The sequence below is a fragment of the Antechinus flavipes genome, chromosome 2 (genome assembly GCF_016432865.1).
Source record: "Antechinus flavipes isolate AdamAnt ecotype Samford, QLD, Australia chromosome 2, AdamAnt_v2, whole genome shotgun sequence".
Taxonomy (NCBI): Eukaryota; Metazoa; Chordata; class Mammalia; order Dasyuromorphia; family Dasyuridae; genus Antechinus; species Antechinus flavipes.
In genome coordinates this window covers 451,021,071-451,046,577 of record NC_067399.1, presented here as the reverse complement: position 1 = coordinate 451,046,577, position 25,507 = coordinate 451,021,071, and the positions used below count along the sequence as shown (strand labels likewise).

At 36.8% G+C, this 25,507-nt stretch overlaps 1 protein-coding gene across 2 annotated transcripts in view; it reads right to left on the bottom strand.

Moving 5' to 3' along the window:
• Window positions 1-24,777, bottom strand: part of COMMD7 (COMM domain containing 7) — a 32,129-nt gene extending 7,352 nt beyond the window's left edge. Inside the window, exons 1-4 of one of the 2 annotated variants that reach the window (XM_051979442.1) lie at window positions 24,576-24,777; window positions 16,126-16,179; window positions 15,218-15,320; window positions 52-108 (exon numbers count right to left, since the gene is read on the bottom strand). In XM_051979442.1, coding sequence (XP_051835402.1) covers window positions 52-108; window positions 15,218-15,320; window positions 16,126-16,179; window positions 24,576-24,659 — 298 coding nt within the window. In that variant the 5' untranslated portion in view covers window positions 24,660-24,777. The remainder of the gene's footprint in view (window positions 1-51; window positions 109-15,217; window positions 15,321-16,125; window positions 16,180-24,575) is intronic. The other variant, XM_051979443.1, reaches the window with a different exon arrangement.
• Between the last annotated feature and the right edge of the window lie 730 nt (window positions 24,778-25,507).

Here is a 25,507-nt window from a genome sequence, read left to right as displayed (position 1 = left end):
ATAAAAGGCACCAATCACTTAATATTTAGCAGAGGCAAATAAAGGACCTACCCAGAGTAATGAAATCTGCTCTGACCTGCTCAGCAGTCATATTCTTCTTCAAGGCACCTAGGAAGCAGAAAGATAAACTCATTTTAAACCTGAGAGCAGTCAGCCTTTGCAGGTTTAATGAGTGTCCTGGGCTGTGCAGGGAAACCAAAGAAATGCAAGACTTAGACTCAGATAGGACTTAAAATCTAAAATGGAGAAAGGAAACAGGCAAGAATTCACAAGACAATTTGATTAAATGGATATATATTAAGCAATGTGCAACACACTGTACTACCAAGTACTAGAGAATACAAAATCCTAAAATCTCAGGATTTCACCACTGAAAGGACAAAAAAAAATCATTTGGTCCAACCCCTTATTTTACAAAGAAGGAAACTAAATCTCAGAGAAAGAAAGTAATTTGCCCAAAGAAACAAAGGAGCAAGAATGCATTATAAGCCCACTGCATAAAAGACCTGAGCAGCTACAACCGTAAAATGACATAAAGAGTCCTAAATTGGATCATCAAGAGGTTTCTACAATAATCAACAAGGGAATGAAGACAAGAGCCCTGGTATGGGTACCAACTTTGAAGGAAAGAGTGCTCTGTGTGAACCAATGTTCTGAATCTGGCTTGGCACATTATTACTCTTCTCTAGATGTCAGTTTTCCTCTCTCCCAAATAAGGGCATTGAATAAAGACCTTGAAGTGTAAAGGGAGCATGAGAAAGGAGTAACATGGGTCCTCAGGAAGGTTTTCTAGAAAAGGCAGGAATCTGCTTGGGTCCTTGAAGGATGCCTGTTATGAATAGATTAAAAAAGAATAGGAGGAGAAGAAATCACATCTAATAAAATTCAAAGCAAAATGGTTTACAGGAGAAGACAAGAGAGGAGATTTTACAAGACAACATTTTATAGGTTATACTGAGTTTCTAATCAACTTATAAGAAATATTATAACTTTCTTTGTAGATTCTACTTGTTTAAAGGTATCAGCTGGATACCATGGGAACCAAATTTGTGGCTAAGCTATCAACCCTCTGGCTAACAGCAGTTTCAATTCTCAAGTTTCTTTCTACCTGACCCAGCCAAGCCATTCCTTTGAAACACTGTGGACCAGCCCCTGCTGAGTTTTCAAGCTTAGTTCTGAAGTTAGGACAAAAGACTCCAAGTCGCTCTGAAGTGGTGCTAAGAAACAAAGTACTTATAAATGTTCATACCTTCCCTAGTCTTTGGAGACCAAGTTTTCAACCAAAATTTGACAGTAAAAAGTCATAAATAAATGCCTGGTGAATTTACCACTGGCTTCTTCTTAAACCTCGAGAAGACAATTAAAGAACAAAAGTAAAGATAAAAGCTCTTAAAGGCCCCTAACTGCCTCCTCACCTTACTTCCCCAACACTCGACATGTCTATGCCACAAACACCTTAACAGAAACCATTTAAACAAAGAGAGGAAATCTTTCATCTCACAAATCTGACAGGACAAGGAAGTCTAAAGTGGAGAAAGCCGAAATACCAGGAAGTATTGTGTGCTTTTGCCAGCCTGGAAAGGCTCAAAAAAGTCAGCCAACAATCTCATCTAAACTCTAAGACATTAGCTTCAATGAGGCTACTCTGAAAAGCTCAAATAATTTTTCTTAATTACTCAAATTTGCTTTTGCAGTGCGTTTATTAAAATGAAATTATTGGGTACTATGAGGAAAGGACCATGCTAAGTAAGTTCTAAAGATCACAAGGAGAAAAATAATACAATCTTGGCTCCCAAGAAGTTCATACTTTAAATCAAGAAGACAGGACATGTTATTTAGCAACAGAGCAATGTCAAGGGCGCAAAGACCTAAGGGTATAGCTACAAGATTTTTAGAAAGACCCAGAGGTCTTTTTTTTTTTTTTTTTTTTTAGTGATAGCTTTTTATTTTCAAAATACATGCAAAGATAAGTCCCTAATGTTTTAAGAATTCATTGGAGTAGCTGCTTCGTAGAAGTAGCCCACTATCACTGGAGAGGGAAAGTGAGCCTAAAGGTTTAAGTGGGAAGGAGTTTCTGGGTTCCCTCTAAAAAGGGTAAGAGATACAGTAGCAGAAAGTTAAAGGGTAGGCAAGTAGTTAAGTTCTACACTAAATTCTTGAGCCTTCTATGCTTTCTATCCTTCATTCATCATATCTTTGAACAAAACTTAACTGAGCATCCATTGTGTGTTCAGTACTGTGCTGAAAGCTATATATATAGGTATACAAAGAAAATTTCTGCCCTCATGGAGCTAGTGGGGGGGGATTTTGTCATATATACCTTCAAATAAACACAAAGGCTAAACATGGGATTTCAATGATGAAGAAAATTCCCAGGTTTGGAAAATGCTTTCTACCCAATGCATCAGTCCCTAATCGGGAACTTGGAGAGTTGTCAAGAGCCCAGCTTTTTTAAACTGAGGTTCACAACTTCACATGGAGTCTGGTAACTGAAGGTGAGAATTGTCAAATTATGATTTTCAATAATTGTTTGATTTGTATCACTATTTTATATACCCATATATGCAGGGTTACACAAAATTTCTTGAGAAAAACAGAGTCACAAGTAGAAAAAGTTTAAGAAACCCTGGTCTATGAATATAGATCAAAGTACAATATTTTCACTTTTTTTTTGGTTATTATTGTTTGCTTGTTGGTTTTTTCCTTTCTCATTTTTTCTCTCCCCTTTTGATCTGATTTTTCTGGCACAGCATGAGGAATAAGAAAATACATTTAGAAGAAATGCACATATTTACCCTAAACTGGACTGGTTGCTATTTTGGGAAGGGGGGAGGGAAAGGGAGAAAAATTCAGAAAAAAAACAAAGCTTTACAAAAATGAATGATGAAAACTATCTTTGCTTATGTATTTGGGGGAAAAAAAAACTATGATTCAGGCCAATTCTAACAGACTTGTGATGGAGAGAGCCATTTGCATCCAGAAAGAGGACTATGGAAACTGAATGTGGATCACAATATAGTATTTTCAATTTTTTTCTTGCTGTTTACTTGCTTTTCTTTTTTCTTTCTCATTCTTTTCCTTTTTAATCTAATTTTTCTTGTATAGCATGATAAATGTGGAAATATATATGGAAGAACTGCCATGTTAACCTATATTGGATTACTTGCTGTCTAGGGGAAGAGGGTGAGGGAAAGAAAGGAGAAAAATTTGAAACGCAAAGTTTTGCAAGGATGAATGTTGAAAACTATCTTTATATGTATTTTGAAAACAAAAATCTATTATTAAAATAAAGTTTTTAAAAAACTATTTAAAAAAAAGAGGCCTGGTCTTAGAGTACTGAGAAGGTAGTGACTTGCCCAGGGTCAAAAAGTAAGAATGTGTAACAGGCAGTTTTCTTTCTAATTTTCTGTCTATCTCTACTGAGCCATCATGAAAAATCTCAGGGATCAACCTAGACCTTGGGACTTTTATTTTTTGTAAAACTTAATCTGTCCAGATCTATTTTCAAAGCAGAGGTACTCAAGAAGATAGTAAGCCTAGTACAATGTTCACAGTAATAGATGACTGAATTGATTAAAACATAAAAGAAGAGGCAGCTAGGGGATTCAGTGGGAAGAACACCAGTCCTGGTGTCAGGAGGGTCTGAGTTCAAATGTGACCTCAGGCACTTGATACTTACTTGTAATTGTGTGTCTCTGGGCAAGTCACTTAATCCTAAAAGAGAGAGAAACAGAGAGGGAGGGAAGGAGAGAGGGAAGGAAGGGAAGAAGGAAGGAAGGAAAGGAGAGAGGAAGGGAGGGAGGAAGGAAAAAAAGAAGGTGGGAAGGAAGGAAGGAGGAAGAGAGGGATGGAGAGAAGGAGGGAAGATGGAAGGGAAGGAGAAAGAGAGAGGAAGGGAAGGAAGGAAGAGAGGAGGAAGGGAAGGAAGGAAGGAAGGAAGAAAGGAGGCAGAGAGGGAAGGAGGGAAAGAAAGAGAAAAAAGAAAGAAAGAAAGGGGGAGGGGAGAGAAGAGAGGAAATAGATGAATGTGAACCTCAGTTTTCTCATTTGTAAAATGAGGAAAGAACTCTTCAGGTCTCTTCCAGTTTAAAAGTATTATATTATCTTAAGCTCCTATATAAGCAGAGAGAGTTATAAATCACTGAATCCCACTAGGGAGGAAGAATTAAGATTTTATTACTCTAAACATAGATAGTTCTCAATCTTAGAAGCAGGTAGATGATGCAGTAGAAAGAGTACTGGGCCTGGAATTAGGAAGACCCGAGTTCAAATCAAGCCACAAGCTTTAGCAATATATGATGTGGGCAAGTTATTCAACAACTCTGCATGCCTCAACTATAAAATGGGGATACTAATAGCATAGTTCCCAAAGTGTTACAAGGATCAAGTAAGATAATATTTGTAGAGCACTCAGGACAGTGTCTGGCATAGAGAAGATATATTCTTGTTTCCTTCCTTCTTAAATAGTTTTACAGGATGCTATAGAACCCTGGCCTAGGAATCAAGACAGCTGGGTTGAGTTCCAGCTCTGATATTAACTTGCTAGATGATCTTGGGCCCAGGTAATTTAACCAATTGGAGCTTCAGTTTTCATATACAGGACCAGTATTACTTGTCCCACCAATCTTATTAGACTATGGGAAATGAGTTAACATAAACGAGTGCTAATATGAGCCATTACTAAAAAACCTCAGAATCTTGTATTTTAAAGACAGAGAAGTTTTAATTAGAAGTGCCAGTACCAGTATGAGGATCCAAAGGAAAGCTAAGGGAAGAGGAAAGATTTACTTTTCTTAAATTTGTTAGAAAGTTAGTAAATATTGTTCCTAAGATCAATCTAGGTGCTTTTGTTTGGTGCAACAAGGGAAAAGAGATGCCAATGTGAGGGCTATTGTGAAAAATTTCCAAAGAAAGGAGGGATGGAAGGTGGGGATGGGGGAAAAAAGAAAAAAGCTCCAGAGTTTCAAGGATTCAATAAACACGTATTAAACAGATGATCTGGGGGATACCTCATATTAATATCTACATAAGCTTCTTAGAACCCCTGTTTCTCTTCTAGGTTCAATAATTGGGCCACTTCTTTTATGAAACCTTCCCCAATTCTCCCAGATGAATCCTTTATACTTGTTTTCCATGTAGGTCTCTCCAAGCCTCTCTGTATTCATCCTGCTGGTCATTCCTTACAGAGCAATAATATTATGTTATGGAATATTATTGTTCTATAAGAAATGACCAGCAGGATGAATACAGAGAGGACTGGCGAGACTTACATGAACTGATGCTAAGTGAAATGAGGAGAACCAGGAGATCATTATACACTTCGACAACGATATTGTATGAGGACATATTTTGATGGAAGTGGATTTTTTTGACAAAGAGACCTAACTGAGTTTCAATTGATAAATGACGGACAGAAGTAGCTACACCCAAAGAAAGAACACTGGGAAACGAATGTGAACTATCTGCATTTTTGTTTTTCTTCCCGGGTTATTTATACCTTCTGAATCCAATTCTCCCTATGCAACAAGAGAACTGTTCGGTTCTGCAAACATATATTGTATCTAGGATATACTGCAACATATCCAACATATATAGGACTGCTTGCCATCTAGGGGAGCGGGTGGAGGGAGGGAGGGGAAAAATCGGAACAGAAAAACGAGTGCAAAGGATAATGTTGTAAAAAAAATTACCCTGGCATGGATTCTGTCAATATAAAGTAATTATTAAATAAAAATTAAAAAAAAAAAAAAGAGAGAGAGAGAGAGAGAAAGAGAAATTTTCAAGTGGGAGGGGCTTGGAGAGAAAAATAATCACTTCTATTTCAGACATGTTAAAGTTTGAGGTACATCTATCTGAACTTTTCTAGAGTGCTACAAAATCACATGTCAGAAGGAAATATTTAGGCAAAGTGTATAACTCTGGAAGTCATGTGCACAAGAAATAGATGATGATTCTACAAATGAAACTGGATGAGGTCAAACAAAAAAATGGAGTCTAGAGAAGGAAGACAACCCTAGAAAAAGCTATGGGAGACACTCACTCTAAGAGAATGGGAAATAAAGAAGCAAAGGAGACCAAGAAGGAATGGTTGGAAAAGAGGTAGAAGAACTAGGACACAACAATGTCACAGAGGTGTAGGGAGGAAAGAAAGGAGTTTGAACTTAATCCTGTAGGATGGTAATTCTCTAAGTGTGATCCTTGGGGGGAAGAGGGGTCACCAAGACTCTCTCAGGTGTCAGTGAGTTCAAAACTACATTCATAATAGAATATTTTAATTTCTAATGGAGTAAAGACTAATCAATATAATACATATAAATTAAAGCTCTGAGGGAGAAGAAGGGATAGGAGTCCCCCTTGGTAATTTTTAAGAGTATAAAGGAAACCTGAGATCAAAAGCTTTGAGAAATGCTGCTCTAAGATAACAGAAAGCAATGAAAAGTTTCAAAACAGGGTAGTTACGTGATCAAAGCAATGTTTTAGGACAATTCATGAGACATCTGTATATAGGAAAGATTAGAAAGGGAAAGACTGGTGATGAAAGAACAATTATTGAATTATTTCCCTCCTACTTTACTTACTACAATAAGTTCAGATCTCCTCTATGCTAAAAATCCTTCACTTTACCTTGGTATTCACTTCAATACCAGTTTCCTCCTCCTTACTCACTGCTTCCATTTCTTCATTAGTCCCTCTTTCTTCAATTCTTTGCCACATGGCTTTAAATCCCAGTACTATTGAAATTACTCTCTCCAAAGCTGCCAAAACTATGTCATCAAAGTCAATCTTCTCTTTCTTTTTTTGGCTGTTTTCATTTTTTTTTTTCCAATAGTATTTTATTTTTCCCACTACATGCTGAGATAGTTTTCAGCATTCACCTTTGCAAGACCTTCTCTTACAAAATTTTCTCCCTTTCTCCTCCCCATCCCCAAAATAGCAATCCAATAAATGTTAAACAGGTGCAATTCTTCTAAACATATTTCCATATTCGTAATGCTGTACAAGAAAAATCAAATCAAAAGGGAAAAACCCATAAGAGAAAAAAACAAGCAAACAAATAACAACAAAAGGGTGAAAATACTCTGCTGTGAGCCACATTCAGTCTCCATAGTTCTCTTTCTGGATGCAGATGGCATTTTTCATCTCAAATCTATTAGAATTGGCTTGAATTACCTCAGTGTTGAGAAAAACCAAGTCCATCCCAATAAATCATTACATAATCTTGTTTCTCGGTACAATGTTCTCTTGAATCTATTCATGTTACTTAGCATCAATTAATGTAAACCTTTCCAAGCTTTTCTGAATCAGCCTGATTATCATTTCTTCAATACTCACCTTCTTCAAACCTTTCTTTGAACCATCATTTGACACTATTGGCCACTCACTTCCTTTTGGGATACTTTTTCTCCTCTCTTGCATTCTGTAACATCAGACCAATACAGGATTGGTGCTCTATTCATTGCATCTCCTAGCTGCCCCTTGAACATGAATATCAAATCTATGTCTAGCCATAATCCTTCTCATAAGCATCACACTAAAATTTTCAAATGATTGATAGCTATATTTTGAAATCCTCCCAGTACTTCTCACTCCACATGTGTATAAAATCAAAATTATCTTCTTTGCCCAAAATTTGCTTCTCATCTTAACTTTCATATTTATCCTAATAGCAGCACACACCTATTTTCCTAATGCCAAATTCTGATTTCACATCTAATTAATTTGTCAATTTTCCCTTATTTTATTTGCAGTTCTCCTTTCTGTTTTAGATATCCTTACACTACTTCCCTCTGAGTCCAGCCTCTCTGTTGGGTAAGTAACTTAGCTGGATACATTGGGCTTGAACTGCTGATTTCCAGACTCTCCTAAAGCTTATAATAGCCTCTCTTCTTAGTTGCAGGGACCCTACTCCTCAAAGCTGCTTTTAATAATTCTTTTGACTCCCTGGACCTGCTCCTTAATGAATATAATTTCGCCTATTGAGCAAGAGGCTTTGCTATAAAATTCCAGATCCAAAGGAAAAGTGAAGAGGAAAAGAGAAATCTCTCCATACACTGAAAGGGGAAAAAAGATATCAATTCCTGAGTAAGAGCTAAGTTCTTCCTCTATAGCTTTCCTATAAATTGCCATTCTGTCCAGAGTATCTCTAAGGTAGCAAACTGTCTTTATAAAATTCAGCTAATAGCAAGGTACCCTTTTAATTCCACCAAAGAAGAACACCCTGACACTTTGCAATTGTTGATAAATGGTCAAAGGATATGAACAAAATTTTCATTCTAAGAAATTGAAGCTATTTCTAGTCATATTAAAAAATGTTCTAAATCACTAGTGATTAGAGAAATGCAAATTAAGACAACTCTGAAGTACCTCTCACATTCATACCTCTCACACTGGCTAAGATGACAGGAAAAGAAAATGATAAATGTTGGAGGGTTGTGGGAAAACTGGGACACTAATATATTTTTGCTGGAGTTATAAACTGATCCAACCATTCTGGAGAATTATTTAGAACTATGTTCAAAGGGCTATAAAATTGTACATATCCTTTGATCCAGTAGTGTCTCTACTGGGTCTGTATCTCAAAGAGAGAAAGAGGGAAAAGGACCCACAAAATTTTTGTAGTGGCAAAGAACTGGAAACTGAGTGGATGCCCATCAGTTGGCTATTCAGTTAAATAAGTTATGGTATATGAATGTTATGGAATATTATTGTTCTATAAGAAATGATGAGCACTATATTCAAAAAGTTATCAAAGTGTGTATACCCTTTAATTGAGTAGTATTTCTACTGGGCTTATATCCTAAAGAGATCTTAAAGGAGGGAAAGGGACTCACATATGCAAAAATGTTTGTGGCAGCCCTTTTCATAGTGTCAAGAAACAGGAAACTGAATGGATGCCCATCAGTTGGAGAATGGCTGAATAAATTGTGGTATATAAATATTATGGAATATTACTGTTCTGTAAGAAATGACCAACAGGATGATTTCAGGGAGGTCTACAGAGACTTGCATGAACTGATGCTAAGTGAAATGAGCAGAATGAGGAGATACACGCAACAACAAGACTATTTGATGATCAATTCTGATGGATGTGGCCCTCTTCAACAATGAGATGATTCAAACCAGTTCCAATTGTTCAGTGATGAAGAAAGCCATATACATTCAGAGAGACTGTGGGAACTGAGTGTGGACCACAACATAGCATTTTCATTCCTTTCTGTTGTTGTTTGCTTGCGTTTTGTTTTTTTTCTCAGTTTTTTTCTTCCTTCTTAATCTGTTTTTTCTTGTGCAGCAAGCTAACTGTATGTGTGTGTGTGTATGTGTGTGTGTATATATATATATATATATATATATATATATATTGGATTTAATACATATTTTAACATATTTAACATGTATTGGACTACCTGCCATCTAGGGGAGGGGTGGAGGGAAGGAGGGAAAAATTTGGAACAGAAAGTTTTGCAAGGGTCAATGTTGAAAAATTACCTATCCATATGTTTTGTAAATAAAAAGCTTTAATAATTTTTTTTTTAAATGATGAGGATAATCTTAGGGGAAAAGAAACCTAGAAAGTCCTCCATGAACAAAGTGAAATATACTATACATGACCAATTGTAAATGACTTTGTTATTCTCAGTAGTACAATCATCCACATCTACTCTGAAGGACTTAGGATGAAAAATCCTATCCATAACCAGAGAAGGAACTGCCCTGAATGTAGATCGAAGTATTCTCTATTACACACACACACACACACACACACACACACACACACACACACTCACTCTCTCTCTCTCTCTTTATTTTTAACTTAATTTTTCTTGAGGGTTTTAATTTTCATTAGGGTGAGAGATCTATGTTTTCTTTTATAACTTGACTTTTATGGAAATGCTTTGCGCATAACTTCACATGTAATTTTTTTATTGTGGTGGCAATAAAGGACAGAACCTTGAACTTAAAAATCTTAAAAATAAATGTGTAAAAAAATGGGGAAAATATTAAATGAATAAGTTGAAAAAAAAATAAATGATGAGGATGCTAATTTCAGAAAAGCCTGGAAAGACGTAAATGAATGATGCTAAATGAAGTGAGCAGAACCAAGAGAACATTATACACAGCAACAAGATTATATTTTGATCAACTAGGATTGACTTGGCTGTTTTCAACAATGAGGTAATTCAAGGCAATTCCAAAATACTTGGATGGAAAAAGCCATCTGTATCCAGAGAGAAAACTATGAAGACTGAAAGCCAATCACAATATAGTATTTTCATCTTTTTTGTTACTGTTTGTTTGCTTGGTTTTTTTCTTATCCCTCCTTTCCCCACCTCACCCCCCCACCTTGATCTGATTTTTCTTGCACAGCATAATACATGTGGAAATATGTTTAGAAGAATTGTACACATTTAACCTATACTGGATTGCTTGCTCTCCAAGAGAGAGAGAAGGAGAGGAGGAAGGGAGAAAAATTTGGAAGGTTTTGTAGGGGTGAATGTTGAAAACTATCTTTCCATGTATTTTGAAAAATAAAAAAAGCTTTTTATATTAAAAGAAAAAGATTGCAATTATGCTTTCACCCAACATTTAGGTATTGACAGTGTATAGGGCATTAGGCTCAGGCTTATATGATCTCCACTTAGATATGACAGGAACCTTGCCTTCACAAAGGTGTAAGTCTAAGAAGGGGAGTCTAAGAAGTCTAGGAAGGCTATAGTACACAACATTACATGATAAAAGAAATACACATTAAAATGTGTTATCATACATATAAAAGCCTATTATCAATAATTGGGAAGAGGGTAAGAAAGAAAAGAAGGAACCTTTTTGGAGAAGACACTTCAGTTGTGTTTTAGTGAAATAATAGAAATTCACCAGAGGGGGGGAAAAAAAGAGAATTTAGGGATACAGTACAATGAAAACAAAAGCACAGAAGTGAGAGAGCAAATTGCGGGTTTTGATTGGCTGAGCTAACAGATCTGCAGAGTTCCTCAACAAAGTTATAATATAGTTAGAAGGATAGGAAAAAAGCTATATAACTACCCAGAAGTGTAACAAGCCACCAAGGATTTTCTGAGCAGAGGTGTGACAGATATTCCTCCTGAGAGTGATTCAGTATTCTTACGTCCATCCCACTAAAATGTAAGATACTTAAGAGATGGGGAGGTTTCATTCTTTGTCTTTGTATCCCCAGTACCTAGAATACAGAAGACACTTGCTGAATGAGTGAATGTTTACCTGCACAAAAGACTCAAAACCAGTGTTTACTAAGCCCCTATTATGGAGTAACCAAAACAACTGCTGATCCAAAAAAGCATAATTTTTTAGGGAAACAAGAAAGACACCTATGAAACAAGTAGCAAAAGAAAGATCAAATGATGAAACAACACAATTATGAGGGAGAGAAGTAGAAAAGAGTTATTCATTCAGCAAATTTATTAAGCTCCTATTATATACTAAGTGCTGGGGAAAGGAAAACTCCTTTAAGAGCTTACTAACTATTAGGAGATTGACTGGAAATCTCTGGACCTCAGCTGTGGTGTGAAAGCTGAATGAGTGGTATTCAGAGGAGTTTGAAAAAAGGAAGAGGTAGCTTGGTATAGGATAAAGAATCCTGGTCTGAATATCAAGAAATCCTTTCTCTACATTAATTCACAGAGTAACTTTGGAGAATTTTTTTCACTCTTTGAACCTCATTTTCTTCTACCTTAAAAAAAAAGGGGTGGCTGGACTTCAGATCTCTTTTGGGCAATGGAATTCTATGATTGGCTGAAGACCAGGAAGTTAGTCAGAAAGTTCTTCTCAGAGCTACACCAACCGTGGTACAGAAATGTGATACCATATTACTGTCAGAAACTATGAATATCAAGAATTCAGAAAAGCATGAGGAAGTTTACTCACTGAAGTAAAGGGCAGAGTATGGGAAATAATATACACAATGACAATGTGTATACTGTCAAAAGAAGACAACAACAACAAACCCAGAACCAAGTAGCCAGCTTACATGAACTGATACTAAATGAAATGAGCAGAACCAGGAGATCATTATACATAGCAACAGCAACATTATACGATGATCAATTCTGACGAATTGCTCTTTTCAACAATGAGATAACTGATGCCAGTTCCAATGATTTTGTGATGAAGAGAACCATCTACACCCAGAGAGAGGACTGTGGGAACTGAGAGTGGATCACAACATAACATTCTCACTCTTTTTGTTGCTGTTCAGCTTGCACCTTGTGTTCTTTCTCATTTTCTTCCTTTTTGATCTGATTTTCTTGTGCAGCATAATTGTGAAAATATATATAGAAGAAATGCACATGTTTAACATATATTGGATTATTTGCCATCTAGGGGAGAGGATAAGAGGAAAAGAGGAAAAAAATTTGGAACACAAATTTTTGCAAGGATGAATGTTGAAAATTATCCATGCATATATTTTGAAAATAAAAAGCTTTAATAAAAAAAGAAGGAAAAGAATACTTCTTCCTTTACATCTTTGTAGAGATGGGGTATTATGGGGTAAGATGCTGCATAGATGGCAGACCTGACTGGTGTTAATTTTACTGTGTTTTTTTAAAAAAAACTCTTTCTTTTTAAAAGGCATGAACAATGATGCCAAGATGGCAGAGTCTCAAGGAAAAAGTATAGCTAAACTCCATATATAAATGAGTACAGAAATACATTTCATTCAACAGGAAAGCAGGAGGGAAATGGGAAAAAAGAGGAGGATAAATTAATCCTAAGCAAAAAAAAAAAACCACATACAACTCTTAACTAAAAATGTACAAAACTATTTGTAGCAATTCTTTTTGTGGTTGCATAGAACTAAAAACTAATGCTCATCAACCGGGGAATGTTCCTCATATCCTTGCCTTTGCTCTAACTGTTCTCTCCTCACTTCCATCTCTCAGAAGCCTTATCTTACAAGCTTTCTCAAAAGTCAAATCCATAGGAAGCCTTCCTTGGCCCTTTTGTAGCTTGTGTTCTCTTTAAAGTTACTTTCTTTTGACTCTATAAAAAAATTTGTATGTACCTATTTATAGATATGTTTCTTCTATTACTTCTTTTATTACTATGTCCAAAGGGCTATAAAATTATGCATATCCTTTGATACAGCAAATTCACTTCTGGGTTTATATCCCAAAAAGATCATAAAGGAGGGAAATGGACCCACATGTGTAAAAATGTCGTAGCAGCTCTTTTTGTAGTTAAAAGGAACCAAAAATTGAGGGGATGCCCATTAGTTGGGGAATGGCTGAATAAGTTATGGTACATGAATGCAATATATTATTGTTCTGTAAGAAATGATGAGCAAACTGATTTCAGAAAAGCCTAGAAAGATCTACATGAACTGATGCTGAGTGAAATGAATAGAACCAAGAGAACATTGTAATATGAGGATCAACTGGGATCAACAATGAGGTGATTCAAGGCAATTCCAACAGACTTGGAATGGAAAATGCCACCTGCATCCAGAGAGAAAACTGTGGAGACTGAATGTGAATTGTTTGTCTGCCTGGGTTTTTTTTTTTTTTTTTTTTTTTTTAATCATGTTTTCCCCCCTTTGATCTGATTTTTCTTGCACAGCATGATGCACATGGAAATATGTTTAGAAGAATTGCACATGTTTAACCTGTATCAAATTGCTTGCTGTCTTGGGGAGAGGAGCAGGAGAAAAATTTGGAACACAAGCTTTTGCAAAAGTGATGTTAAAAACTATCTTTGCATGTACTTGCAAAAATAAAATACTATTAATAAAAAAGTAGAAAGTAAGTTTCTTGAGGAGCAGGGACTATTTTTGTTTTTTCTTTGTAAGGCCTCATCCTGAGCCTTCCCACCCTCACCTTACCAAGCATTTAGCATATTGCCTAGCACACAATTAGCCCTTAATAAATGCAGACTGACTGACTAATAGAATACTTTTAAAAAAATAAGTGAACACTGAGGTGGGGGAAGTTGTTACTAATGGCATAGAGCTCATATCAAAGAAGTGATATGTAAGCTGGACATTAAACACTAGGTGGGCATTTAACAGAAGAAAAAGGGAAAGGGCTCTGAAGAAGAAACACTAGATAAGGGCACAGCAGGAAGAGTCCAAAGAGAATATTCAGGGAAAAGATTCCAATTTGGTCAGAGCAGACAGTATAAGGAAAGAAGCAAGAAGAGACACAGGTGAAAAAATAGCATAGCACCTAGGTTGTGTGATGCCAGCAAAAGACTTTAAACTCATTTAGTAGGCAACAGGGACCTACCATCAAAGAGTCAGGCTTCACACAGTCAGAGCTAGAAGAGATGTATTTAATTCCAACATTCCTGATAGAGAGGAAAAAGTGAAGTGGCTCATTCATAGGTACACTGTAGAGCCAGAATTGAAGTCAGGATATTAGAGTCCTTCTCCCTATGTACCACATTGTTTTCAAATCTGATGGGACCAGGTTTAAGCTTAAAGAAGATAAATTAACAACATGTAATAGACGAATTGGATGGAAAGAAGATGAAGCTGGGCATGATGAGGGGGCATGAGAAGGCAGATGAGAAGTCAGGTATAAAAGACACAGCATCCATAGAATTAACAAGACTTATAAGTCATCATTTAGGGAATAGATGAACCAATAATATGTAATGGAATACCAATGTACCAAAAGACAGGATGAAAAGAACAGAGAATACAGGAATCAGTAAGAACCAATACTGAGTGAATTAAGCAAAGCCAGTAGAACAATTTATACAATGACAACACTGAAAGACAAAGAAAGAATTAAGAACTTTCATCAATACAATTGAGTAACCACTATTCCATGAGAAAGCATGCTATCAACCTCTTAATAGAGAAGGGATGTATACAAGACTAGGAATGAGAAATAGTTTTTTGGATATGGTCAATGCAATAATTTGTTTTGCTTGACTCTAAGTTTAGTTTGTTATGAGAATTTGATTTTTTTTCTTTTCTTTTTTAATCAATTGGAGAACAGGGAAAGTGAGAGGAAGAGAAAATAAATGCTTAATTGAAAAAAAGAATCTATATCTACATCTATATATATATATATATATATATTTTTTTTTTTTACATAAATATTTTTTTTTCAAATGATCAAGCCTAAACAACATATGAATAATAAGGGAGAGGGAAGAAAGTCCATTAAGTGTCTAACATAAGAGAGTAAATAGTAAAGTCAATAACACAAGCATCAAGGCACAATATTCATTCACTCACCATTAGGCACTAAAAGAATGCTTTTCACAATATTCTTTAAGGGTCCAAGGCTGATCTGATTGGTGGCAGCAAAATCAGACAATTTAGCCAGGAATGTTTCAATCTGTAGCACAGAAAGAAGACAAAAAAAAAAACCCACTTAATATTTCTAAAAGTTTTATTACAACCTTAATAATTAAACACAAACATTTTAATATACAATGAACAACAAAAAAAAAAGAGGATTGTTCGTGAAAACATGAACTTCTATTATGTGCTTTAAAAGCTTTTGTTAATGCATAACCTATATCAGAATGCTTGCTGTCTTGGGGAGGGAGGATTAGGGAAAATCTGGAACCCAAAGTTTTGCAAAAATGAATGTTGAAAACTATCTTTACATGTAATTGGAAAAATAAAATACTATTGGGGGAAAAAAGTCTATTTTGCCACCAAAATAACATAGATAACTATGTAACCCTAAAACTTCTACACTTTTCCTTTTGTTTTGAAAAGTTCTACTGATATTACTTTTTTCTCTTTTTTTTTTGTTACTACCCAATAACTGCCCTCTTTAAAAAGCCCTCCTTTGTAACAAATAAATATGGCTTAATAAAACATTAGCCATATCTGAAAATTTATGTCTTATTCTAATCTAGGGATTTTTTTTTTTCTGTTATGGATTCCTTTAGCAATCTAGTAAAGCCTTTCTCAGAATAATGTTTTTAACTGCATAAAATAAAACACATAAGATTATAAAGGAAACCAACTGTATTGAAATAAAAGATATAATTCTATCTACAGATCCCCAGGTTAAGAACCCCGGCTCATCCCCTCTGTGCTAAGGGTAAAAAGCCTTGTTGCTTTTTCAGGCTATCCAGGAAAACAGCTTCCCAGTCAAACACTTCTGGTCATCAAGTAAAAAACCTTACCTCCTTGGGTTGAATCAAAAAGTAGAAAATCACTTCGGTCAGCGTTGAAAACTGCTGTTAAAATGAAAATGAGACTTTCAGTACATTCATCTACTGAGTTAGATTCCTGATTCAACTCCACCCAGGGCTGCAGTCTCAAAAGAGTGGAACTAGGCAAGAGCTCAGAAGATTTGCAGCCCCAAATATCAACAATCTTTTCCTTCCCCTCCTCCTCCTGGCTCATTTCCCAAACCAGCCTTTGCCTCCAACATCCTGAAATCTCTTCCCAACAACATATTACCACCTGCATCCAGTTCACTGAAGGAACGTTATTTTAAAAATAGCTCATCAACACCAAGGAGTATTGACACAGCAGTTACTGCTACATAAGACTATGAACTGAGAGGAAGATTCAATCTCCATTGTGCTATGGACTGCAGTACCAGGGCATCTATTATTCCACAAAAAGACAAAGCTTCAATGCCATCTTTTTAAAGAAGATTTCCAAGTGCCTTCCAGCATAAAGTATAACAAAGAAAGCTGGATTTAAATCAAATTAGAGATCTAAATTCAAATTCTGGGGTAAGTGACCCATTAGGATTATAGGATCATAGATTTAAAGACAGAAAGAACTTCAGAAGCTACCTTAGTCCTTAACCTCTCTGGGCTTCCTTCCAGCTGTAAATCTATATTTCCCTTTGATCCACCCCAGTTGAAAGCAATCTTTTTCAATTGATTTCATAGTGCTCCTCCATCTGTGTACATGAGACAGTCAGCAGAGACTTAGGTTTGAATATCTCCTGGCATAAGCTTTGTGCCCACTGATTGACTAGCCACAGAAATGTCTGAGTCTCGATTTCTACATCTATAAAAAAGGGCTAATGCTATTTATAATCATGTCACAAAAAATGTGAGAATTAAATGAGATGACAAATGAATATAAAGTAGTTATTTCCCACATAGACTGCAGACTCCTTGGACACAGATCTGGGACTTCCTTTAGTCCATCACATAGATGATAGAACAGACCCTTAATATATGATTATTAAATAGATAAGAGAATGTCAGAGTTAGAAGATTCTTGGGTCCCTCTGGTGCAATCCTAACCATAAGATGGTTGAACTTTGCTTGAAGACTCTGGGTAATATTCTTTCAATATAAAGAAAGGGGGGGAGGGCAAGCAGTCCCTGATCTCGAGGGGTTGGAGGGTGGGAGTGGGAAGAGGAGACAACAGACAAATAACAATATACAAACAAGACCGTTTCAGAATAAGAACTAGGAAAGGCTACTTGCAGAAAGTGAAGACAGTTTCAGGATAAGTACTATGAAAGGCTTCTGGCGGAAAGTGAAACTTTAATGAGACCAGACAGGAAAGGGGGGAGGGAAAGAGGGGAGGTGGGGCAGAGAAGACAAGGAAAAGTGCTCCAGGCATGGGAGGTCAGTCAGTGAAAATGATCGGAGAAGGGAGATACAGAATACAGTTCCAGGAATAGCAAGGAGGGCAGCCACCAAAGGTCCAAGGGAATGTGAAGATTAAAGTATAAGAATTGAAAAATGTTAGAATAGGGAGAAAGGAGGAGCCAGGAAAGGGTCAGGGTGTGAAGGGCTTTGAAAGCCGAACTAGTAAGTACCTTTTCATCCAATATCTAAAGGCCATGTTCATGTTGCCCTATCCCTTAGTCTGGTTCTCTCACAATTAAGTCAATAGATATAATCTTTATTGAAGTTAACTGAGAAGGATTTGAATTCTCTTTTAGACTCAGCTCAAAGACCTTTTACGGATTCAGCCCAGCCTTTCCCCCTACCTCCAACCCTACCAATAACTTTCAGTAAGAAGCCTTCAAGATATGCAACCTGGCAACTACCTGTGGAGGTACTGTAAATCCCTAACTCCTTGGCAGCCAGGGATAAAGATGACCAAGGAGGAAAAAAATCTCACCAAAGTAATTGACACCACCTAACAGAGCAACATCAAAAACAAGTAAGAATTTTATCAAAGGAAGTGATACCAAAGGACCCAGGGAGAGTAAGAACCTCATGAGTTGCCTTAGATGGCTTCTTAGTAACTGGGGAATCATTCAAATTATGGTACTAAGAATATAAGGGTATTTAAGAAATGACAAAAGAGAGGGCAGCTAGTTGGTGTAGTGGATAGAGCACCAATCCTGAAGTCACTTAATTCCAATTGCCTCAGCATAAAAACAAAAACAAATAAACAAACAAAAAAGAAATGACAAAAGTGAATTTCAGAGAATTCAGGATGTTATGAACTGAAAGAAAGTAAAGAGAACAATTGCTATAAGGGCAACAACATTATAAAGGAAAATAAACTTCAATTAAGACTTCATCTCCTGTCAGAGAGGTGATGGGCAGAGGGTGCAGAGACAGAAATACTTTTGTGGACATGGGCAAAATGGGTTTTATTTGCTGGCCCTTATTACAAAGGTTTTTCCCTCCCTTAGTTTTTCTGTTGATGGCGAGAGGAGTGTTAAGGTAGGAAAGGAGACAGTGGTTAGCAACTGTAACATCAAAATTTAAAAAGGAGATTGTTGTAGCATTTTTTAAAAATGCGAAGAGAACATGGAAGTTCAGAAAGAAGCAAAACCAAACTGGACAGTTTTGAAATTAACTTGCACAATTTATTACATACTTTAAAAAAGCCTACTGGCATGAAATGAAGATTCATGATTTTATATAGAATTTTTAATGTTCTGTTCTGTGTATGGAAACACTTTAAAAATATTTGTTCAGCAGACAATTTTCAGATGATGAAATTGAAACTATTACCACTCATATGAAAGAATGTTCCAAATCACTATTGATCAGAGAAATGCAAATTAAGATAACTCTGAGGTACCACTACACACCTGTCAGATTGGCTAATGATAATGTTGGAGGGGATGCGGGCAAAACTGGGATATTGATGCATTGTTGGTGGAGTTGTGAACGAATCTAACCATTCTGGAGAGCAATCTGGAATTATGACCAAAAAGTTATCAAACTGTGCATACCCTTTGGTCCAGCAGTGTTACTTCTGGGCTTATATCCCAAAGAAATACTAAAGAAGAAAAAGGGACCTGTATGTGCCAAAATGTTTGTGGCAGCCCTGTTTATAGTGGCTAGAAAATGGAAATTGAATGGATGCCCATCAATTGGAGACTGGTTGGGTAAATTATGGTATATGAATGTTATGGAATATTACTGTTCTATAAGAAATGACCAGCAGAATGAATACAGAGAGGCTTGGAGAGACTTACATGAACTGATGCTAAATGAAATGAGCAGAACCAGGAGATCATTATATACTTCAACAATGATACTGTATGAGGATGTATTATGATGGAAGTGGATTTCTTTGACAAAGAGACCTAACTCAATTTCAATTGATCAAGGATGGACAGAAGCAGCTACACCCAAAGAAAGAACACTGGGAAATGAATATAAACTGCTTGCATTTTTGTTTTTCTTCCCGGGTTATTTACACCTTCTGAATTCAATTCTCCCTGTGCAACAAGAAAACTGTTCGGTTCTGCACACATATATTGTATCTAGGATATACTGTAACCTATTCAACATGTAAAGGACTGCTTGCCATTTGGGGGAGAGGGTGGAAGGAGGGAGGGGAAAAATCAGAACAGAAGTGAATGCAAGGGATAATGCTGTAAAAATTACCCTGGCATGGGTTCTATCAATAAAAAGTTATTAAAAAAAAAAAAAAAAGAACACTGGGAAATGAATGTAAACTATTTGCATTTTTGTTTTTCTTCCTGGCTTATTTTTACCTTCTGAATCCAATTCTCCCTGTGCAACAAGAAAACTGTTTGGTTCTGCATACATATATTGTGTCTAGATATACTGCAACATATTTAACATATGTTAGGACTGCTTGCCATCTAGGGGAAGAGGCAGAGGGAGAGAGGGGAAAAATTGGAACAGAAGTGAGTGCAAGGGATAATGTAAAAAATTACCCTGGCATGGGTTCTGTCAATAAAAAGTTATTATAAAATTAAAAAAAAAAAGAAAAGAAAGAAAGAAAGAAAGTGAAAGCATGTGTCAAGACTCCTAAAAAAAAAAATTTGTTCAGAATTTTAAAATTTCTAATTACAACAATGAAAAAGCATTGCCAACAGATTGGCTCCAGTAATCTAAGGATCAAGGAACTCTTTCCTTCTGACTTGAGGCTGAAATCTTCTCCCTAAATTTGAACGTGTCCCATTACAATAAGAGTTCTGTTAGGAAGAGCAAGGGCTGTTTTTGTTTTGTTTTTTGAAGCTACATAGTGTTTTGAATTTAGTAAGAGCTCAATAAATGTTTTTTTCCTTCCTTTCTTTCGACAGTTTATTCATAAGAAGATAAGCTCCTTGAGGGAAGGAACTGTTTTTTGCTTTTTTTTTTTTCCCCTTTCAGTAACACCAGTACACAATAGTACCTGTACAAAATGTTTATTGCTAGATCACTAGCAGAGACACACGCTTCAGTAATCACAACCCGTAAAATGAGATTTATTTCGCTTTAATTTATTTCAATAGGTGGCTAAAAGACTCAAATACAATTTGCTAATAAGAAAATTATCATTTGTATTACCTCCCTAATAGATTGCAAACTCCTAGTAGGCAGGGGCAGTCTCCTCCATATTCATCTCCTTTTAACAAGTAAGCACAGAACCATCACAGGTTAAGTACTTAATAAATATTGGTAAAATGAAAGACTACATGTAGGACTCTTTAATTTACAGCCTAGATGTGTTTGCTCCCTCTGGGCTAGGCTTCCAGCCGCAAAATAAACCCAACTCCAGAAACTTTCTACATCAGGAGTTAAAGTTTTAAATCAAATTGCTTACACTCTCTGGGAAAGAGGAAGTGAGGAAGAGGGAGAGAAAAGACGGGGAGAGACAAAGACAGGGAAGAAGAGAGGCAGAGTGAAGAGACAGAAAAAAAAAGAGGGAGAGAGAGGGAAGGAAGGAGAGAACTGGAAGAGAGACAGAGACAGAGAGGGAGAGAGGGAAAGGAAGGGAGAAAAAAATTTGGTACACAAGGTTGGGTGAATGTTTAAAGCTATCTGCATATATTTTGAAAAATAAAAAGCTCTCATTATTTTAAAAAACTGCCTTTATATGTGGTGAAATAAAATAATATTTAAAAATAAGAATTAAAGTCTGTGGCATGTTAATTGGTACAATCATGCTGGAAAACTATTTGGAAATATGGGAGAGTCATTAAACTATTCATATGCTTAGATCCAAAGATCCACTACTAGGCAAATATCTGAAGGGATCAAAGATAGAGAAGATCCATTTTTTAAATGTGCCACAATATTCATACCATGATTCCGTAGCTATAGAAAAAGTATCCATCAAAAAACATTTATTGAGCACTACTATACATTAGGCACAGTTAGAGGAAGTAGGGATACAAAACAAAAGTTAAAAAGTCTGCCCTCCAGGAGAATACATTCTATCCACAAAAAAAGTGTATATAAACAAGTAAAAAGCAATATACACAAATATATATACCCACAAATATTACCTTCTAAAATGTATTGGTGGAGAGGGGTATCAGGAAAAACGTCATGTAGAATGTGGCATACATAGCTTGAACTAAGCTTTGAGGGAAATTAGGCTGACAAAGATGAACAGATTATTAGAAGAATGAAGAAATCAGTACAAAGACACAAAGATGGGAGATAAGAAAGAAGGGAATTTGTTCAGATCCTAAAGTATGCTGGGAAAATAATGTATGATAGGCTAGAAAGACATTTGATAAAAAGGTGATGAACTTTAAATGCTAAACAAGAGTTTCTATCTGATCAACTTTAAGTATGTAAGTAACACCTGCTCTTTGGGGAAAAAAATTAGTTTTGGTGGCTTAGAGGATAGACAGTTAAAGAGAGATTTAAGACAAGGAAACTAATTAGGCTAATAGCTCTGACAAATGGTGATTGGGGTTTGAAGCAAGTTGAAAGAGAGATAAATAGAATGGATGAGAAACACAGGCTTGTATGATTGAATACAGACGGTAATGTAAATGAAGAACACTAACAAACTCAAATGTGCTATAATTTTAATAACTAATCTTAGGAAACAAGGAATTGCACCTTATTCTCTTTTCTATGAGAGTCAAAGATAAAGGAAATTATGAGTAGAGAAGCTGAGCTAATGTCTCATCTCCTCAAAAAGAACTTTCCTAATTCCTTTAGATGTTAGTTCCCCCTAACCCCGAAACTATTTTGTATATACCTTATATTTACTTGTTTGTGACCAGGACATTAATCTCCAAGAATGTAAGCTCCTTGAGGACAGAGATCTAAGTATGTATTTGTATCTAATATGCCCCAATGCCTTAGTATGTCCTTTTTAAATACTTTGCTGATTGATATTGCACATATACTATCTGCTGTGGTCATTGTATAAGTAGGTTTGGCTTAACTGTGTTACAAGAAAGTTGAGTGAGTTAGTGATGGTGGATTGGGATGATAATGTATTCAAAAATGAATTCTGTAATTAAAAAAATAGAATCAATAAAATGTTCTTTTATAAAGGGGTTTGGATCTTAGTTTTGATTTTCAGCAAGAAATATGGTTTGTCCATTTGCTAAAAAATAGAGTAGTGGATCAGGAGAATAGGTTAGGTATACAAAATAGTCAATGACCACAGTAACCTAGTGTTTGATAAATCCAAAGATTCCAGCTTCTGGGTGAAGAACTCACAAAAATGGCTGAGAAAACTAAAAACAATAAGGGAGAAACTAGTTATAGGCCAAAATCTCACAACCTATATACCAAGATAAGGTCAAAATCTTAGAAAAATGAATGTTGAAAACTTTTTACATGTAACTAAAAAATAAAAATACCATTGAATTAAAAAAAAGAAATATGGTTTATTCTCATATTTAGTGCTTGGGAGTTCTTATCTTCATAATCTTAATGCTATCTTAATTTTTATAGAAAAGTTACATCAGACAACTAGGAAGCACAACATACCACTAATAGAATACTGAGGTATTTGCTGATGGATTACAATATAACTTTTATTCCATATACCACTGCTATGCAAAACACTGAGAAAAACTATTCAGGAATAATAGCTAACATCTCATTTGATACAAAAAAACTGATTAAGGACAAAACTAAAAATATAACATCCACTTTACAGGGAAGCAAATGAAACCGAGGTTCAGATAATTAAATGGCTTAAATTGCTTGTGGCCACAAGACTAGCACAAGAAATAGGTATTTGAAGGCAGATTTCTCCTAAACATAAGCCCAGAATTCCTTCCTTTCAATCAATCAAGGCTGCCTCTGCTCTCATGAAGCTCACAAAACAAGTTAGAATTCTGGAACTTCAAAGAATGTTAGCGATTTAGAGATCATTTAAGATTTCTTAACTTGTCTACATATTTTTCTTTAAACTTTTGATAACTTATTTCTTAAAATTAACTTTTAACACTCACTTTTAAAAATTTTGAGTTCCAAATTCTCTTAATAACTGTACTAATACAATTGTTTTCCTTAGTAACTCTATGTATGGTATGCATTTAAAAACAGTTTTCTGAGGAGGGGTTCCTAAGTTTCATATGATTGCCCAAGAGGTCCTGGACATAAGATTTACAAAACGCTTTCTAAATAATATTATATTTGATCCTCACAAGAATCCTGTTATTAAGTGTCATCTCCATTTTTCAACTGAAGAAACTAAGGCAAGCAGAGGTTCAATGGGCTCAGGCTCACCCAGCTAGGCAAACCCATCTGGGTTTGAATTCAGTTCTGCCAAACTTGAATCCAGCACTCTCCACTGCTGCCACCTGGCTGCCTACAAAAAACATGACTTTAAGTCAAAAAAAAACCTTCCTTTCTCCCTGTCCCCTTCTTCCCAAACCCTTCCTTTTAGGTAACTTCCTCTTACACCGAAGGTAAATTCGGGAAAAGAGAGGCAAAGAAGTCTGGACTTACCCAATCGGCTTGGCTTGGATAGAGTCTACTCCCAGAAGCCCTCCCCTCTTTTCTACTTAAGTGCACCCGGCCTCCAACCTCTGGCTGCACTTTCCTATTTCTACGGTCATCCTAGTCATCCAAAAACACGAGGGCCACCCTTTACCCTGATCCTCTTCTCCCTTTGGTCGCCCACTGCTCCCCATTTCTCCCACTCCTAAAATTTCTTTGGCTGTAATTCTAAAGTTTTTTTTTTCCTTCCTGGGCTTCACAGGATCAAAGATTTCGAAATGGAAGGACGCTAGTTCACCCCCATCTTATGTTACAGATGAGATTTGCAAGGCCCAGAGAGGGCAAGTGATTTCCCTTAAGTCACACAGTGATGCATGAATAGGATTCCCCGAGCCACGGACTCCAAAGCCCAAGCTCCTCACAAAACCAATCCAGGCACGCGGAAGAAACGGATACGCAGGCGGGCCCCACCCCCGGTAACCCCTCAGGGACGCACCTTCCCCTCCCCCACTCCCAGGCCGCGCCGCGCGCACCTCCGCGCTGAGCTGGTTCAAGTGCAGCATATCGCTTCCTATGGACTCGGGGATGGGGTCCCGCGTGAAATGAAGGCGTCCCATGGTCACACGCACGTGTGCGCGCGCGCGTCACCGTCTAGCGAGGGGCTTCCTCGCCCCGACCACTGCCGCTGCTGCTAGCCTCGGTTTCGCCACCGCGGCTGAATGTTGCGCGCGCACCCGCGCGTGCCCCGCCCCCTCCCCTGCCCAGCTGGAGGCAAGACGGGCTACCTAGTGTCTGGGCGCATGCGCTACTCCAGCCAGCTGCGTCCCACCCCACCCCACCCCACCCCACCTCAGCTGTGTAAGAGTGTTAACTCTCTCCGTAGTCTTTTGTATGCATTACACGCCTCAAATTTCCCCCAACTTGGAGCCTGTCCAAGATAGCAGGGAAGCAAATCAAAGCCGGAAGGGTGAGATGTCCAGTCCAGGAAACAAATATTTATTATTACATTCTTATTTTGTGCCAGACATTGGGAATTGGGATACCGGCAGAAAGACGGTCCTTGTCCTCAGGGAGCTTACAGTCTAACAATTTAAAATGGGGAAGACTAAACATAAAAAAAGGAAGCTGCAAAGCAAAGAGGGGGATGGGGGGGGGGGAGCTCGCCTTAAAAAATCCAAAAGAGTCAGGTATGCAACCTAGAGAGAGAAACGAAGACCCGGCTCTCCCGGAAGAGTTTCTTCTGTCTCTCCCTCTTCTCCTCCCCCCCCCCCCGCTTTCCGGTTTTTTACAAATAATAACGGCTTGCGTTCTAGTTCTGCCATGCTTTCTTCCCGATAGTCTTTGTGTAGTGCAACAAATTATGGTTCCCATGTTACAGATAAGAAAAGAAAGACTCTTTAAAAGAAATGGCTCCTAAAGTCAGATATTTAAGATAGATGTTTGTGTAAATTCTGGGTACTGAAAT